Below are 19,741 nucleotides of genomic sequence, written 5' to 3' on the forward strand. Positions count from 1 at the left end.
AGGAAAAATCCTTTCTTCTTTTTCCTTTTCTTTTCCTTCCTTTTTCTCTATTGGGCCGTCGGCCCAGTCCACTCCACCCGTCGCCCGCGCTCGGCCTCCCCTTGTGGGCCGGCCCGTTCTCCTTCCTCCTCTCTCCGGGACGCTGACAGGTGGGGCCCACCTGTCAGGTCGTCCCCTTCCTCCAGCCACCCGCCTCCGACGGCAACCGCCGCCGAATCCGCCACGTCGCCGCCTCCTCCGCTCTTCCCGCGCCCACGCCGCGCCGCTCCCGCGTCCCCCCCCACGTCGCCGCCTCTCCCCCGCGTCTCCCGCCCTCGCGCGCCTCGCAAATGGGCGGGATTCGAATTTGAATCCCACCCCTCTCTCTCTCCCCCACCTTCCCACGTCGCCGGCGCAATAGGGTGGGTTCCCGGCCACGTCCGCCTCCCCCTCCGCCTATAAATCGCTCCCCGCGTCTTCCTCTCTCATTTTTCGCACTCGCCGCGCTCTCCCGTGCCGTCTACCGCCCTCGCGCCGTCGCACCCGAGCTCCGCCGCTTGCCGCCGCCTTCGGCCGCGAGCCGCCGCCGCTAGAGTCGCCGCCGCGCCAAACCGCCGCCGCCGTTAGCTTCGCCGCTGCAAGAGCTTTCCCGGCCGCCGCCTCGCGTCGCCGGAATCCCACCGGAGCACCTCTCCCCTCGCGAGCCGGTGAGTTTTCCCTCCCCTCCATCTCCGGCCGGCAATTCAAGCCGCCGTGGTCGTCGTCTCCTCTCCTAACGCCTCTCCATCTTCCCCTAGGGTGTCGCCGCCGCCCGTCCGTGCCTCCGCGTCGCCGGTCATCGCCGCTCGTCTCTCCCCACGCCGGTCGCCGCCATCGCCTCGGTGAGGAATCCCCTTTCCTCCTTCCTTTCCTCTCCCCCGTGAGCGCCGCCGCCCTCCGCGCGTGCGCCGTCGTCTTCGGCTGCCGCCGCCGCCTTCGCGCCGGCCGCCGCCGTCTCCCCGCGCCGCCGGTCACCGCCGGCGGTCGTGCGCCGTCGTCGCCTCGCCATGGCCGGCCGGCTTGAGTCGTGCCGAGCATGACGCCGCCCACTCCCTCCCCCTTGAGCCACTGCCCGTGGGGCCCACATGCCGGCGCCTCCCTCTCCTTTCCCCTTGTGCCGCTGCCAGTGGGGCCCGCTTGCCAGCCGCCCCCTTTCCCTCTCTTAGTGCCGCTGACCAGTGGGGCCCGCATGTCAGCGTCGCCCCCTCCCCTCGCTGACGTCAGCCCTGGGGCAATATTGCGCAATAATTAATTAAGGACTTTTCTTTATTAGTAAAAACACAGTTTATCTTCTAAAATTCATAAGTAATTCATCCGAGCTCCGTTTAAGTCCATTCAAGTCTCAGTAAATCAAGAAAAATGCAAAGAATCCATTAAAAATGGTTTTGTTTCCTGTTTCTGTAGTCTTATAGCATGTTTTGCTTGTGTGCTTTGTTTGTCGCGTAGGTTTCGGCCGTTTCGTCGATCCGCGGTTTCTCGAAGACGTTGCTGAGGTCTCATCAGTTCGAGAGCAAGGCAAGTCATGCAATACGTTTGATCATATTGTACCCAATTTACAAGTATCCCGCATTTCTATTAAATGTTGCATTCTTTTACAATGTAATGTGGGATGGGTCCTATTCCTCAGCCACATATTGTTTACCATATGCCGTTGATAACTTGGGTATCAAAATGACTAGATGTTGGTTTAGGAAATGCTTAGCCATGCTTAGTTCAACTAGCACACAAATGGGGATCACCTTATTACATAGACTTTGTCTATTGGCATAGCTTTAGATTGGTGCCACCGCAATGGTGTTAGTTAATTAAAATACATTGAATGGTGGGCTGTGGGTGCATGGTTTTGCTGGTCGCACCCATGGCAATTAAGGACCGGTTCACGGGAAACCCTGGGAGACTTACCGTGCTTACCACAAGCGGGAGTGGGTAACTGCTTGATCTGAAGTATAGCTCGACCCTTTCCTAGGCACCGGTGGCGAGGGTGGGCGTGATGGAGTTGGGTCGGCCGGGGTGTCCGGTTGTCCAGCTGCCGGATTCACCGCGGCGCAAGAGGGGACCGCCCACTGCCTTTTGAGGGGTGGGGGTGAAACCTTAGCGTGGTGTGGATGGTTAGGGGAGGGTTATGTGGAGGGTCTTGTCACGATTTCCCCCTTTGCAGTATCATGGTGATACTTCGGGGCATGGCGACATGTGTGGAATCGTGTCTTGTGGGTACAGTTGTACACCTCTGGCCAGAGTAAAACTATTCGAATAGCCGTGCCCGCGGTTATGGGCGATCAACCAGATTCACCGTGATTAGTCTCACCCCTAGTTTAGCTTAATGAACTGGTGTAGTTCAGGTGGTTGGTTGGGCCTGTTGCAACGTGGTGTAGCGTTGGACAGTGATTGGTTAATATTGATTAATTACTACAGCTGTTTTACTGCTTTCAACTACTGCTTTTAAATGCTAGCTTTATGCAAAAGAACCTCTAGCCTCCTTTGGTTATATCCTGCATCATACCTCCTCTTCCGGTATGACTTGCTGAGTACAGTGGGTAGTACTCAGTCTTGCTCTCTTTTTCCCCCACACCAGAGCTGAAGATCTTCCTAGTTGGAGCTGTTTTGTCAAAGTTGGTTTCGTCGCTGCCGTCAAGGATTGCCTGTGGAGTGGAGTCGCCCGCTGCTGAAGTCAAGCTTCCCGGTTTAGCTCGCTTTTATTCTTTTCCGCTGCATTTGAGATCTTTTCTATTTTTGTAAGACGTGGATCTGTATGTCAACAATTGTCGTTTGTGTACCCTGGCTGGTCCTGGACAGGGATTTAATGCACATTCAGCTTAGAAATTCTGGTTTGAGAATTTCTGGGCGTGACAACGCCGGCCACCGATTTTTTTTTTTTTTTTGCAATTTTTTCTATGGCTATTGCTAACCGAGTCGGATTGCGTACGAACGTAACGAAAGGAAAAATACGAATATTTATATTAGTTATATAGATATGGTTTAGTTAAGATGAAATTCATCGTGTTAATTTCGCTTGGATATATATTTTGTTAGCAAATCATGAGCTGCAATCGTAATTAGGAGTTCGATCGTCTCAAATTAACATGCGACTTTTTAAAAATGATTTCTTATATGATTCCTTATATATTTTCAAAAACGAACGAACTAAAAACCGAGATCTGTATTTCTAAAAGCGAACAAATTTAAAAACCGACCCATACACAGATAGATGACGTATCAAATTACCGGCAAAAACATCTTCAATTTTTATATATATATTTTTTAAAAAAGTAAAGTAGTAAAGTAGAAGAGAAGATTACGGACGAGAATTTTTTTTTAGGAGTCGTAGCTTTTATCGAGGAGTCGGACATTTTTTTTTCTTTTTTTCACGGTAGAAGTTTTTTCTTTTTTTTTCTCGCTTTTTTTCTCCACCGGGGAGTCGGACATTTTTTTTCTCTCTTTTTTTTTTCTAACAGAGGAGTCGGACTTTTTTTTTTCCGATTGATGTTTTTTTTTTGCCTCTTTTTTGTTTTTCTCGCTTTTTTTCCCAAACGGAAGACGGAAATTTCTTTTATTTTTTAAGTAGTATATATAGTAGATAGATTGCACTTTGGGCATATATTCTTTGTACGACCCTTATAATATTCTTTTTACTTTGGACTACTCTCTTCATCCTATAATATAGCAATCTAGAACTAGATGTGATATTTCATAGTACAACGAATCTAGACAGGAAGTATGTCTGGATTCATTGTACTATAAAGTGTCTCGTCTAGTACTAGGCTGCTATATTATGGGACGGAGGGAGTATATATTATTGCAATAGATATTACACTTTGGATGAGATGGTTCACATGTACTAAATGATAGAGGTGGTTAGTCCGAAAATATGTTTTTAAAGTGATCTCATAAGTATACGTTGTCTAAAACATAATTTACTCTTTTTTTCCTCTGTTGGTTTAACAAAGAAGAGCAAAATTGGTTTTAAAACACCGAATGTTCACGTTTTACATTATGTAACATCGAAAGTTAGTACCTTTTATGTTAGTAGCACTGAAAGTTTACTCTCGTTTACCTTTTTTTTTATTTTAACACTACCGTCTCTTTCTCTCTCAACTCAATTTGCCGTCAACTTTAAGTAATTCTACCCCACGAGACATCGAATCGAGCAGCATCCCGTGACCTCTCTTTCTCTCTCCGCAGGTGGCGCTGTGGCGGCATCATTCCTCAATTCCACAACAATTGGGTTAATATTCCTGGAGATTATGTGTTCGGTTGTTTGTTCTCTCCTCCGTTTGGGTTCTATTAGGAAGTGCGCAAAAGTGAAATAGAATGAAATAAAGTCATTCGGGGCTTTGCTGGTTCCAATCTTCCAATATGATTTGATCTAGAGTGAGGTCGATCTTCCATGGCAGCGAGAGAGATCTTGCTCAATTTGGGTCAAAATTGAGGGCAAACTCAGATAAAAGAGACGACAGTTTCAAAAAGGGGACGGACTAAACTCAGTGTTATTAAAGTGAACACGTTATTAAAGTGAACTCAGTAACTAGTTCTAGAAAAAAAAACGTAAATTTTCGATGCTCTATAACCAATTTTGCTAGAAAGAAACTACTAGAAAGGATTTAACAGCCCCTATTAATTCAAACCCATAACTTGTTCGGACCCTGATTACCACCAACTTAATTTAATTTTGCAACTCAACAAAATCTACACATTTAGGTTCCTAATTGTCTATCTGAACAAACGTTTTAACGTTAAATTTTGACTTTTCTCATTTAACTTTAAAATAGAAAGACAGCACTCGTGTGAGTGGGACTGGAAGCAGCAAGTGTCAAAGTTTTCTCTTTTTTTCGAACGTGCAAAAGCATTACTCATCAATATATTAGAAGAAGAGTAGCATGTATCGGTAACACGCTGAGGCAGTTACAGGGGTAGGGGGTATAGTATGGCGCTAAAGAGCTTGCTAAACTGAGTGCAACTACTAAAAGGAAGGTGAGAGAAGCGAAATAAACTAAGCTCTTCCGGTCTTCTCTCAACCCATTGCCACCCTTCTTGCACAATCCGATCCACCATCGTCGGCACCTAGGACATAACGTTGTCGAAGACGCGGGCGTTCCTTTCTTTCCATAAGTACCAAGCAACCAGGAGGACAAGGGAGTCGAAGAAGTGTTGTAGTCTCAAACGAACTAATTAGTGGGCCCACACATACAATGCAAAGAGCAGTGATAATAAATAAAAAAAAGATTCATGGCGGTGGCCTCGGAACTTGGGACCAATTCATCGCCCATTAAGTCGCCTTTGTTGCTCAACATCCCCCAACACCAAGTCAGCGTTGCCCTGCCCGCCGCTAGCTCATCCTTTAGCTCCAATTTGTCATTGCGCCTTGTCTTGCCTCACGTATACCTCCTTCCTTGACCAACTACCTTCTTCCTCAGCCAATTGCAGTAGTATCAACATAGATGGTGAGCCTGCAGTGTTGATTAGGTGGGAAGGGCGCCTAGGCCCTACAAAGCTGATTAGGATATTTGGATGCCACATGGGACTAAAACCACTCTGAATTTTGGGAGGGGATAATTGGTCTCGTCTGAAAAGTTGGTATATAATGACCGGTATTAGAGTTGGGGGTAAATCAAACTTTTGTGATAATTGAGGAGGGTAAAGCAGACTAACCCTTAACACAAATGGTATTAAGTGATCCTGGTGGCTATGGCCACAGATGCCACCGCAGCCGGCAGCCAGTATGCACAAGCACACGCTTGTATAGCTTGACTCCCCTTCTCACCTCCTCCCACGTACGTTAGAGATCGAGATGCCATGCCACCGCCACTACACGTGAATCATGATGAAAGAGGGAGATCAATTAGAGAGGCGCGTGAGATAGCAGTTGACAGTTATGTTGAGCTCCCATTCCTTCGCTTTTTTATGTGAGGGTGCAAACATGAGCCATCATGTGTCGTGTGTCATGGAGGTGTGACCGCGTAGAGGAGAGGGGTTGTTGGCTGTTGCGTTAGCACAAAATTTGTCCAACACACGAAGGCCTGAGAGGTTTGTTTAACTCCAGTGTAGGTCCTAAATTTAGGACGTGTCAGTTAGTTTGATTCTGCAACTAACAAGATAGATAGACAGAATTGAACCAATAAACCAATTGGTCGATACTGATATAGTGTGGTAGGTGCAGGTCCGATGGTTAAAGCATATATCAGCTAAAGATCTGATGCAGGTAGATTTGCATGTATATCGGCTAACTAACCGATACATTTCATAGATAAAGCCCATAATAATGATGACATCGGCTAGAACTCCGATGAAACATTGCATAAAACCTATCGGCTTACTAGAATTAAACTTATTAGTAGTAATCTAATAGATCAGACATAACCGAAACAGTATGGGATTGAAGATAATAAGAAAAACTTATTTAGCTGATAAATCTGCACAAACGTGATGGATATATCGAATCAATCTAAAACATCAATGCGGTTAAAAGAGATATCAATCTAATCTAATTAGAATATGGGACCTAACCGAGGTAGTCCTGACTAAGCCAATACAACTTTAAATAGTGATGCAGCTAAAAATAGAGTCGATATATCAGATAAGCAATGCCCGTAATAGTCCAATTAGAATATCAGACTTAACCGAGAAAGTCCTAACCAAACCGATAAAAACAAAAAATGACAACGTTTACAAATGCCTGATTAGAATATCAGACCAAACTGAGGAAGTCCTAACCAGGGCCGATATAAACGAAGTTGACGGAACTTACTTCCTCACTAGAGATCAAACTTAACCGATACAGCCCAACTCGAGAGTAAGACCCCGAACTTGATTTCTCACTGGAGATTAAACTTAACCGATGCAGCCCTACTTGAAAACAAGAACCCATCGAAAGAGAGGCGATGTGCCAAAATTTTATTGCATTGATTTTGTTGATGATTACAAATACCCTAGGTGTACATATTTATACCCTTGGGTTTGTACAAGTCCATACCGGACACGAGATAAGATTACCTAAAAAGAAAAGAAAAATAACTAATCCTGCCTATTTAAGTGATATACGAAAAATAAAAATGTCTTGTCGTGGTCTTTATAATTCTTCCTTGAATTCAATCTTATCTATATCTTCTATAAAGTTACAACCCACTAAACACCTAAAGCTTCACATGCAAGCATAGTATTTATTAGTACTTCTAAAGCTTAACATGCAAGCATGCCACATTAACCCACTAAACACCCAAAGCTCAACATGCAATCATAGTAATTACATTAACAATTTATTTTATTCTAAAACTCAACGTACACATGCTAAATCATCATTCTCATTCTCAAGTCATTTCATAATATTTCAATCCAAATCATTCTGTCATTTCTATGTAAAGAAAGGAACGCTCGCCAGAATGAAATACTTCAATTAGGATGAGCTACTACATATCGTTCTGAAAGGGGCCTGTGAAACTGAAGCAGTTCCTGCAACCATCAACGAAGTCAAGACATTACCTATAGCAAGAAAGACTACCGATAAAGAAGAGCCGAAAACATATATCCGACAGCAAAGCACAATGCATCATCTAGCCTATATAAATTTTTTCTGCCAATCGATTTCTTTCCTTAACCGAATCCACTAAAGAACCGTACCAAATTTTAGTGCTAACAAGTTGGGACGAGGGGGCCCACCTATCAGCCAAGCGGCACTGAAGCATCGTGTGATCAGGGGACACATGGCATCACCACAATATAGAGAATTGGTTGCGGGATCTGCGCAGGAGAAGCCAAGTTAACCCGATTGAGCAGCAAAGAAGTGTGCAGCCATGACAACGGGGGTGTACGGGTGGTGGTGAAGGGGCAGTGGATTGATAGGCAGCCTCCATGTTTTATCTGTTTTAGTTTTCTTCTAACTAGATTCTCAATGACATATAGGTCCTGGTGGTGTTTTTAGTTTCATTTTTTTCTTCTAGAGCTATGTAGATGTCGTAGGGGACGGATATCAAGTCAAGAAGTCATGTAGGTGCCATGTTAGCTGAAACTTTTATCAATACTGTCTAGGAATTCGATTTATGTTGGTTTTAAAAGTTGTAGGACAAGCCATATCCGGTTTTACAGCCCAAGGGCACGAATAAAGCTGACCCAAAATCCCTAGAATTGGTGTTTTGGACTATTTGCCACTCTCCCAAATGGTGTGTTCTCAAATACCACTCTCCCGATGACTTTGTCTTTTTGCCACCGAAGAGAGAATATTTCTTGCTCGTGTGCCATTTTTGAGCCCGCGAGGCGCCATGTCACCAGATCTGAGGGTAAAATAATTGTCTTGCCTTTCTTCTTCATTTCTCCTTCCCTTGCTCAATCTCTTTCATCTCTTCATTTCCCTGGCCAGTGAGCTCCTAGCCTCGTGCTCCTCCCTCCTTTGCTCCACTCCATGCCTACAACCCTATCTCCTTGACCCCTCGGTCATTCCGCTGTTGCCAATGCAGTTGGGGACCAGCAGAGATGGTTATTCGACGACAAGATGCCACCGTCGGTGCCTCACTCCATCACCACCGTCGTCATCGTCCTCTGAGCACAAAGCACCAGAGTGGAGAGCTTCTTCCTTTTCTTCTTTTCCAATAATGGCCTTACATTCAAAGGGAAAGCATGGCCCTGACTTGCAATAGATCTGGCGGAGGTGGTACCGATGCAGGGCGACAGATCTGGTGGCGCATGGCAAGGCGGTGACATGGTCAGTCTGGTGGTAGAGAGCCCAGGGTCGTCCGTCTCCTTCATAGCTATTTGGTGGCGGGACGCTTGAGGTCCTCTTCACGTCGTCCTGGCTTCGGATTGATGGCTCAACACCGGTGGCGGCGACATCACCAGCTCATTTATTTTGGAGGAAGGTTGGAAGAGATAGACCCAAGCTAGAGGATGAAGAAGAGCAAAACTACTATTTTATCCTCAGATTTGGTGATGTGGCGTCTCATGCGCTCAAAAATGACACAAGTAAAAAATAATAATCTTCAATCTCCAATGACAAAATGACAAAGGCCGTGTTCGTTGCTAGGTGTTCCCAACCCCTCTTACTTGTGTTCCACACACACGTTTTTCAAACTGCTAAACATTGTGTTTTTTTATAAAAAGTTTCTATACGATATACTCCCTCCATTCCAAAATATAAGGCACAACCACTCTTAACCCAAAGACCAAGAAATATTTAATATCATATCATTGTCATGAATCACCTCAACTAGTACAATACATGCAACCAATAGAATTAAAGATCTTGTAAGTGCAGGATTCATAATAATAATAATTTAGGGGAGAGAATGTGCTAATTAATTACATGCATGCATGCATGCCTTATATTATGAAACAACTTTAAAAATTAGTTGTGCCTTATATTTTGGAATGGAGGGAGTAGTTGCTTAAAAAAATCATATTATCTATTTTTGAAAAAAATAGCTAATACTTAATAATTAATAAATTGCTCAGGTTTGTTCCCAAATGCCCACGACGAATGCAGCCGAAGTCATCCGGAAGAGCGGCAATTTGACAGCACGCTATCGGGAGAGCGGCAAAAATAGTCCAAAACCCAATCAGAATTGTTGGGCCCGTACGAACCATTTCACACTTGTCCGGCCCAGAACCACGCGGAGCTGTTCACGAATCGCGGAAATCGGAATCGGTCGGCATCCTCCCACGATCCCATCGTCATATTCTCTCTCCACCGATCCCCACCCCACCACACCACACCCCACGCGCTCTCGCCGTTCTAGGGTTTCCGCTCCGATCCCTCCCGGCCGACCAAGGTAACCACCCTCCTCTCCCTTCCCGATCCCGGCTACTAGCCGGAGGCCTCGAGCCTCCGTCCTCCAATTGCCCCTCGATTTTTTTTTTGTTTTGTCGCCCCCGATTCTCTCCCGGTATCTCGCTCTCGCCGCGCATTCGAGCTAGATTCGAGCCGAGACCAATCGCTTCCGCTAGGGTGTGGTTTGCTCTCGTGGGGGGTTGGATCGGTCAGCGTAGTTCTACTGCATCTTGTGGTGTAACGATGGCGTTGTTGATTGGGGCTTGAAAGGATTTTGTGTAGTAGCAACAGCCGCAGCAGCAGCCATGGCCGACAAGGGACTCTTCGCCAACGACGGCTCCTTCATGGAGCGGTTCAAGCAGATGCAGGAGAAGGAGAAGGAGAAGGCCGCCGCCGCCTCGTCGTCCGCCGCCGCCGCGGCCAAGGCCACCAACCCCAAGCCGGTTGTCGTCGCCGCCAACACCCCGTCGGCGAGCAAGAGGCCGCTGGAGCTCAAGGGGGGCGAGGTGAAGAAGGCCGGTTCGATCTCGTCGGGCGCCAAGCTCGCCTTTAGCCTCAAGAAGAATAAGGTCGCCGTGGCGCCAGTCAAGTTTGCGGCTGACGATGAGGATGAGGAAGATGTTGGTGCGGACAGGGAGGAGCCTGTGAAGCGGCAGAAGTATGCGCAACCTGAAGCTCCTGCATCGGTGGCTGCCCTGTCAGGGGTCGTTGGTAATCATTTATTCACATTTGTTCCTGTAATCGCATTCTTTTCCTGTGACATAGTATCAAATACTTTTGTTATATGTTTGTTGGTTACTATGGGTTATATTATAGTCCATCTCCAACTGGATTGGAACTTTGGATTTAATCATTGGATGTATTTTGATTATAATGAAAGCACAATCGAAATAGTAGGTATTCATCATTATTCAGTATAGCTTCTGTTCATGGTTTAGATTAGCTCATTGAATTTGTTGCAGTCTTTATACAAGCATTTGATATGTCGTAGGTTTCTGATAAACTGCTGAACATGTAACCGGTGATACTACATAAGTATCCCTTGAGCTGCTGACTGACTGACATGGTCTGCCTATTGTAAAGCTCTCAAGCTCTTATACCAGGACAATTTACTGTTAAACCAAGGAGCTGTGGACATAATATATATGATTCATGCATATATGATATACTGTTTAGGTTGTCAAAAATAACATCTGTTCCCAGCATATGAAATTACTTGAACTGGTATTGGAAACAGAAATTTGTGAAGGCTTTGGTTTTTTTTCTTCTGACTGCAGCTTATAGATTAACTGTATCGACATTGATGGGAAGGATGTTGATTGAAAGAGTTGGATGCATTACTGCTACAGCAGTAATTTGCATTCCTTGTTCATGCGCTTGATATTAATCAGTTATTTAAGTGACATGCAGCCCCATCACCACCAAATGATATGACTGTGAAGCAAGTTGCTGACAAATTAGCAAATTTTGTTGCCAAAAATGGGAGACAGTTTGAGAATGTCACGCGTCAAAGGAATCCTGGAGATACACCATTCAAGTATGCAGGCTAAACTGTTCTGATCGCGTTATCACTATTCTATTCTATGAATTTAATTTTAAAAAATAATTTATAGATAAATGTATTTGAGTTTTGACTTTCAGCTTGTAAGACTAGCTGCACCATTGTGTTAATACAATTCTTTGTGATTTTCAGGTTTCTGTTTGATAAGAACTGTTCAGACTACAAATACTATGAGTTTCGGCTTGCTGAAGAAGAAATGTTACTTGCTCAGTCAAAGGAGGCCCAGGCATCAAAACATGGTTTGTGACACAAAAGTTCTGTGGTTTTTGGTTTAATTCGGCTTCAGTGCAAGTAATCAAATTACATGCCCTTGTCAAATTCAGCTAGCTCAAGCACTCCAAGCTCCAGAGCACCAAGTGCCCCACAGAGAAGCTCATTTGAACAAAAGACTAATTATCAAACACCTGCTTCAGCTTTGTATGGGGCATATGAGGGTAGTTCTTCCCAAGGAAGCTCATCTGGCTATGGTAAATTATATTCGTTGTTTCCTTGTTTTTTATTGTCTTGTGGCTGAGTGTTCAATTACATTACCTGTGTTTCTATACTGTGTTCTGGTTATCAAACTTTTATGCCCAATGTAAGTTTGCCGCTTCAATTGTTATTGTTACTTCTAATTTCTTTTTTGTTACAACTATGTTGCACGGCCTGTTTTATATAGTTGGGGTGTACTGCAACAAACAGAACCAACACGAGTTTCTTTTTTTCATGCTTCAAACTGTATTGGCTGTTCTATTTCCAACTTTTAGTTTCCCTCAGAAGTTGATATTTCCAACTTGATATATTTGATCTTTTCATCTTAATTTTTTTATGTGCTCAGTGTTGTTTTATTTTTTTGCAGGTGAGCCTCCCAAGGATCCAGTAGCATTGATGGAATTCTACATGAAGAAAGCTGCACAGGAAGAACGGAAAAGGCCACCGAAACAATCAAAAGATGAAATGCCACCACCTCCTTCTCTTCAAGGTACCCTTCTTTTATAGTATTTGTTTGTCTGTATTCAAGGGTTGGGGAAACCGGAGACCTCATATTTGTTTCCTTTCTATCTGGTCTGTGTTTTGCAGCTCCTTCTTCCAAGAAGGGACATCACATGGGCGACTTCATTCCTCAAGAAGAACTTGAAAAGTTTATGGCACGTTGTAACGATGCTGCTGCACAAAAAGCTACCAAAGAAGCTGCAGAGAAGGCTAAGATTCAGGCTGACAATATCGGACACAAACTTCTGTCTAAGATGGGATGGAGGGAAGGTTAGTCCTTGAATATTTGAATTATCATTTGGATCTTACTTTGTTCCTCTTGGATTTCCCTTTAATCAGTACGAAATCCAAATCAACCCCCCAGCAAAGAAATCAATTGGGTGTCTGGTAGTGGTAGACTGTAAATTTCATTTCAAATCCTATCTGAACTCTGGTATTCATTCTTGATTCTGTGCTCTCTTGCTGGTTGCTGCCCATCTCCTCCTGTCTATCGCCATATCCTGTTTCCTGTGTTCTTCCAGCAAATATTTGTTGCTGTACAGTTCTGTCGCAAATTAGCCACCTCTACCCACAGACACCGTGCTAAAAATTGTGATAAGAATTTATCATTAATGATTAACAGAACGCAACTGTTGCTGGTGTTTCCTGTTTTCTCAAGGTTATGTTTTATACATCAGATTTTGAGATGCTAAGTTGTCTTGTGCAGGTGAGGGTCTTGGCAGTGAGAGAAGTGGACGTGCAGATCCCATTATGGCTGGAGACGTGAAGAAAGACCATCTTGGTGTTGGCGCTGTCCAACCTGGTGAGGTCACATCTGAAGATGATATCTATGAGCAATACAAGAAGCGAATGATGCTTGGCTACCGTTATAGGCCAAACCCACTGGTATGTTGTCTGCCATAAGCTGTGTAAATGAGTGGTTTGGTCATCCCTGTTCACCTAATGATCATCTCACTTTTACAGAACAATCCAAGGAAAGCATACTACTGATATAATGGGAGGTCATCCAAGGGGCGATGTAAGGCACAATTTTGTTACATTTTAGCTAACAGAACTAACTACTGCCTAGGGATATCACTAACAGTATTGAAAGTTTTTGTTCACCAGCAGAGAAGCCAAGAAGTTCATTTATTCAGCATATAATCTTTGAATGCCAGAGGCTTCCCGGTGTTCTGCAGTAGCTTTGGTTTTACGTAGTGTTACATCTATGCTACTTTCAACATGTCATTTGGTGTGTGTTTCCCCTTTTGTTTCACATGGTGATGTATTCATGTTGCTATTGATGAATAATGTATCTTCATGATTATTCAACCCATATTGAACTTATGTCACGTGATTGCTACTCCTTGTTTCTTCAAATATGTGGAAACTGTAAAGCATATGCTTCCGAAATACTAATCGAAAGTTATTCTAGTTGTTTTGAAGAACTGGCATTAATAACAATATCAGGGGTTCACTCCAGGTCAGCAGTCAGCTAGCTCTCAATTTGATTTATTTGCTTCGCTACAGAAATTGCTAGTCGCAAAGTGTGACAAAGTTGACAAGAAAATTAAGTTTATGATGTGTGGGACGTGTTATTAAAACAGTGTGTCTAAAGCTACAACTGTGGCAGTAAACCAATCATATGCCTAATAAACTGTCAACTGTGACAATAAACCAATCATATGCCTAATAAACTGTGAGTGTGTTTGGTTGCTAGTCATATTTTACCACAACTAAGATTAGACAACATGACAATAGTCGCAAAGTGTGATAAAATTGACAAAAAAAAATCAAGTCTATGATCTGTGGGACGTGTTATTAAAAAAGTGTGGCAATGGCTACAACTATGACAATAAACCAATCATATGTCTAATAAACCAATCAACTCCCTCAATGAAAGATTGAGGGAGTTCTTTATCTATACCCGTATACATGCTATTTGCGAGAAGAAATATACATGCTATTTGTGAGAAGAAAACTAGAGAATCTGAAGCAAAACTAGAGAATCTGAAGCAACGGCATTATTCGGGCTTGTTGGCAAATGGATTATTGATAATCATTCGTCAAGCATTTTTTTTTCATTTCTTTACTATACTTATTTCCGGTCTTTATCAACGCGTAGGCACAAACTGTCCTTTTCACGCCTCAAAGCATCTTACAAATTTGTCGTTTACAACTTCACAATCAAATCAAGAATAGGTCAACATGCGCATGAATCCACTTAAATAGCTACAGAACTTGAAATTAGTCGACAATTTGTTCCCTTCTTGTCTCAGATTTCTCTTCAAGTTATTCAATTCATGTAAAGATTTGCAAAAATATAGTCATACTAGATATTATATACTTGGGACAAGATTATGTAATAAGTACTCCATAGTTGCTCTAAATTTTGATTGTCAATTTTATATTAAAATAAATTTGCAAAATCTAATAAGTACATAGTAGAGTGCATAAATATATGTACGACAACTAGTTAAGAAGTCAAATTTATGAAATATTGATAATTTTATAAACTACTGACCGTGGAATCGGATCGCTCTTTGATGATTGTGGTTCTGTTCCTAATAGGAGAAACCGATTTAGATGGCGCTCAATCGTAACTGGGAGCTAAGACCTAGCACCCTTTCAAAAGGGCGTAATAAGATCGCTCACGATTAGCTCGAACAATTAGTCATACCGCAAGCTGAAAGGATGCGGTGTCAAACTGTTATAATTCTTTACTCAATTAATACAGTTACACCTTTTTGTTTGGAAAAAGTTTATAAAACATTTGATCAAATCTTATCTCAAATATAACGAGTATAAACAAAGAGAAAAAAAATCTTGCAGAGAACCCCTCGAAGGGCCCCCGTTGCGTTGACACTTGAACACGCTTCGCTTTGGTTTTGGTCCTCAAAACTTCCAGTCTGACTCACACTCACAAACACAAAGACGCTCCTCTAATCCTCTTTGGTTGCTCCTCGTGTTGGCGTGGTCGTCGTCGTCTTGGTCACTTGGTCTCCATCTCCTCTTCTTCTTCCACCTCCTCATGCCCATGGCGGCTTCCCATTGATCCCTTCAACACCGCTCTATTTTACCATCCAATTAGCAATTAGCGCTAGTTGAGTATCATCTCCACTATTTATTCTAATCCAGTGTAATCATCCTCCTTTCTTCTCCCAAAAACAATACCAAAGAAATCCAAGCACCGCCGCCTCTCTCTGCTCTACCCCCATCTCACCACCAAGCTCCCCCCTCCATTTTGATACTAAAAATTCAGCAACTCGCCAGGGAGAGCAGGGTCGATCCAAGAATCGATTGCTGTTCGGTTCTTGGATTGGAGAGACGGGACGGGAGAAGAAGAAGAAGAAGAAAGAAAAGATTGCAGTCTTTTGTGTTGTTGAGGTAGAAGGAGAAGAGGAGGAGGTGGGGGAAAGATGTCGCGAGGAGGAGGGAGCTACGGGGAGGTGGGGCAGAAGATCGACTACGTGTTCAAGGTGGTGCTGATCGGCGACTCCGCGGTGGGGAAGTCGCAGCTGCTGGCGCGGTTCGCCCGCAACGAGTTCAACCTCGACTCCAAGGCCACCATCGGCGTCGAGTTCCAGACGCGAACCCTCCACATCGACGCCCGCACCGTCAAGGCCCAGATCTGGGACACCGCCGGCCAGGAAAGGTATAGCTGCCACTGCCAGCCTTTTTTTTTTTTTTTGTTTCAGTTTGTTCAGCATAATGAGATGATAAATAAATAAAAAAAGTTAACCCTTGATCCAACAAGAACAACAACTGATGCTACTGTGCTGTTTTATGAGCTTAATGGTTTTTTTGGCTAAGGTAGTATGGGTAGTATGCACTCAATAGTTTCATTTCATTAATAGGAGTAGGCCATGTTCTTTCTAGTGCACTTATGCCATTTATGAAGTTAGTAGGTTACTCTCTTTGTAGTCCCTTGAAGTTAGTAGGTTACTCTCTTTGTAGTCCCTTTTTAATTGCTTAATGAGGATGTTTTTGTGGGATACATGAAGAGAAGAGGTCATGAGCTTACTAAGTTCTTGGAAGGCCTTTGTGTGCTGCTTCTGGAATCTGATTTGTCCATAATGTTCAACAAAACGAAATAGCGATACAATATTCACTTTGTCAGCTGGAGGAGCTGTATTTTGTTGTGCCCCGGCATGATGAAATGGGGACACTATCTTCTCGGAAAGAAGTTCGGAAGCTTGAATGCTAGGATTGGCTCGAGTTTTGCACCTCTTTTTTAATGAATGCTAGAGCCCCTGCCTAAAGTCCAGTGTTCATTGTTCAGATGGCTGCAGCAGCTAGAGGAGACCAGCCTAAAAAGCAACATCACGGTGTCGCCTCCAAACAAATCTTAGATTAGAAAAAAAATTTCAAAGAATCAGAATTATTGAAAGTATTGATCCACTCAGTTTGCTGCAATTAGTAATTGATGCTCAACCTGAATACATGCGCAAACCCCGATCGAATGAGAATTTTACCCCAAAAGCCAAAACCTAGCACAAATCCCCACACAGAACACATAAGAGGAGGCTTCAATGAAATGCATACTGAAATTGGAGTTCTACTATACAGATCAGATATTTACAACATGTAAGATGTTTGTTCTGCTGTACACATCAGATTGTTTTGACTTGCAAGATCATTAACAATATGTTTATATTCAGTACAGAATCATATAATTTGCACTTTCAATAAGAAATAAGATATATTGACAAGCAGCATGGCAAGCATCCTCAAAAAATTAAAGTCCTCAAAAAAGTGAAATATGTCTATTACTTGCATACATGAATATGTCCTTTTGAGCTATTATTTGCTATTAGCACCATAGCAAGGAACAATGAATATGGTGCCATACAATAACGTTGAATTGAATAATGTGCATATCCTTTGGGCCAGGGTTTCAATCCCCTTTTGGGAAGTGTTTCTTTGGACCTGATTACTTATCTAATCCCAGATAAAATTCAAAATATATTTGTAAAATTATTCTGCAATTCAAGTTTCCAATAGCACGTAACAAGAAGTGGAGTTTTTTTTTTAAAAAAATAGCTAAAATTGGCCAAAACAACTTATGAACCTCATGTTACAGAGTTACCACAGGGAACTGGCAGATTCCTGCCATTTTTTGCAGCCCTGTATGGACCATCAATATGTTCTTATCCCATGAACCAGGTGGAATAAGGGAGTAATAATTGATCAGTGTACTCAAGACAAACTCATATTTGACATCTACATCTTTTGACTTATCCCTATGTAGATATTTAACAATTCAGTTAGTGAATATTACAGTTATTTCTCGTTTTACTGAACACATGTAGTAGATGCTTGTATCGAGCAAAGCAGATGCCACATGTAAACACAACTAGATGCATTTTTCTTGAGAAAATAATAAAACATGTCAAGGTAAATATCACTTTAAACAACTTCTTAGGCAATATATTTTTCAGAGAAATTAAATATTTTACTCAAATAAAAATTATCTATATTCTTGCTGCAGTTGGTAAAACAGGATGTTATCTAGTAATACTCTCTTACTGCATACTGCTTTTACGACAAATGTTTGGATTTTAAATTCATGTAATTAAATATTACAAGCAACTATTTCAGGGAAATTAGATATATATCTGAAGCCAGAATTTGCTATTCTAATCCCAGTGGCAGTGATGACTTTTGGCACCCCAATAGTAATATGTTTAGCAATTTACATCTGAAGTATTCATAGATGTTTCCTATTGCATATTTTATTAAATTGTAAGAAATGATAAATAAGATACTTGTTGGAAAGAACTAAAAGAAGTACTAGAGTGACATTTTTAATGATTACTCCCTTGAACAAAGTACAGATGATTTATTGTAAGATCTGCTATAGTTGAATGGTTTGTTGTATCACTAACATTTCCATTTTGGAATGCATGCTCCAATATTGGCATTTGGTTTTTTGTTTCTGGTGCATTTCATCTAAAATTATTCACTGGCTAAGTAACCTCTCTGAATGTGATAATAGGTACCGAGCAGTAACAAGTGCATACTACCGTGGTGCAGTGGGAGCTATGTTAGTATATGACATAACAAAGCGTCAGTCATTTGATCATGTAGCTAGGTGGCTCGAGGAGTTAAGAGGCCATGCTGACAAGAACATTGTTATTATGCTTATCGGTAACAAATCTGATCTAGGCACGCTTCGGGTTGTACCGACTGAGGATGCAAAGGAATTTGCTGAGCGTGAGAATCTCTTCTTCATGGAGACCTCTGCTCTTGAGTCTACCAATGTTGAAAATGCTTTCATGACCGTACTTACGGAGATTTACCGTATTGTCAGCAAGAAAAACCTTGTTGCAAATGAGGAGGTTGATTCTAGCGGAAACTCGAGCTTACTGAAAGGTACAAAAATTGTTGTCCCAGGTCAGGAGCCAGCCCCTCCAACCAAAGCATCATGTTGTATGTCCTAGGCATAGCATTGTACTGTGTTGTTTCGGAGTTTACTCCTGCCATATCAACACTGAATAGCTGGGATTCCTGTGAGTAAAGATGAAAAGGTCTACATGTGGACAGTTAACTCACATATGTTGTAATTTTATGAATCACTCTTTTTTGTATCTGATTGTGTGATGGTGTGTGTAGTCATTTAGAGCATTCTCAGATATAATTGGCCCAATCTTATCTGTTTGCTATATCATTCTTATCCAAGCACAAAACATATATGCATTTGTTTACCTTACTTACCTGTGTAATAAAAAAAATGGGAGATACTAACCTTTAATTATCTGTTCTTACTTCTGCCCATCTAGAAAACATAGAGAAAATCCATTCTGTAATTAAAGAAAAAGGGCTCACGCTATAATTCAACATTACGTTGCAATGATTCAGGATATTGTTTTCCTGAAGTCTGAAGGTGCCAGCTTTTCCTGCTGCCAATATTATCCAAAACTGGAAAAATGTACTTCGTGCTTAAATCAGCCCTTTTCTTGTGGTATTGATTTTCTGTCCCAGTAATTTTTGCCCGATAAGAGGATATATCAACAAAGGCTTCAGCGGATCATCTTTTGTATATTCAATTTGATACTCACTCCATTTCAAAATATAACCATTTCTAGTATTTAAAATTTGTACCAAATATAATCACTTCTAGCACTATTGAGGGTAATACTTTATCATCGTTTACCTCCCATTCAAATTTCTTCCCATTTTACTTCCAACTGCCATCCCATATTCAACCGTCCCTCATTTAATAAGGGGTACCAAGTCTTTTGCCCTGAACCTTAATTTTTACTAAACAACGTAAAGTACTTACATTTTGAAATGGAGAGGGTGGAAAATACCCATAGCTGAAGGTTGAAACTACTTGATCCTGAGACCAGTACACAACCAGTGTAGGGTTCACTATTTCCAAAACTGCTTCAAATATTCAGGTGTGAAGAATGCAGGCACTTATCTTTTGCACAACCCACAGGTTTGATTCTTGAGCA

At 42.4% G+C, this 19,741-nt stretch overlaps 2 protein-coding genes across 7 annotated transcripts; both read left to right on the top strand.

The window, feature by feature from the left end:
- The first annotated feature begins 9,668 nt into the window (after positions 1-9,668).
- On the top strand, positions 9,669-13,644 carry LOC4346613 (SURP and G-patch domain-containing protein 1-like protein). Of its 6 annotated transcripts, none has more exons than XM_066304015.1 (10): positions 9,669-9,770; positions 10,040-10,480; positions 11,180-11,306; positions 11,463-11,569; positions 11,654-11,797; positions 12,169-12,291; positions 12,390-12,572; positions 13,009-13,187; positions 13,266-13,320; positions 13,410-13,644. In XM_066304015.1, exons 2-9 carry the CDS (start codon positions 10,075-10,077, stop codon positions 13,290-13,292), a joined length of 1,296 nt encoding a protein of 431 aa, XP_066160112.1. In that variant the 5' UTR covers positions 9,669-9,770; positions 10,040-10,074; the 3' UTR covers positions 13,293-13,320; positions 13,410-13,644. The 6 variants fall into 6 exon arrangements, with proteins under 6 accessions (XP_066160112.1, XP_066160115.1, XP_066160111.1 ...); XM_066304018.1 differs by having other exon boundaries at positions 13,413-13,644; XM_066304014.1 differs by having other exon boundaries at positions 10,052-10,480.
- A 1,591-nt stretch (positions 13,645-15,235) lies between these two features.
- On the top strand, positions 15,236-18,987 carry LOC4346614 (ras-related protein RGP1-like). Its single transcript, NM_001422716.1, has 2 exons — positions 15,236-15,936; positions 18,280-18,987. The coding sequence occupies exons 1-2, from the start codon at positions 15,701-15,703 to the stop codon at positions 18,722-18,724; spliced, it is 681 nt and encodes a 226-aa protein (NP_001409645.1). The 5' UTR covers positions 15,236-15,700; the 3' UTR covers positions 18,725-18,987.
- Positions 18,988-19,741: the final 754 nt, after the last annotated feature.

This window comes from Oryza sativa, chromosome 9, assembly GCF_034140825.1.
Source record: "Oryza sativa Japonica Group chromosome 9, ASM3414082v1".
NCBI classification, from domain to species: Eukaryota; Viridiplantae; Streptophyta; class Magnoliopsida; order Poales; family Poaceae; genus Oryza; species Oryza sativa.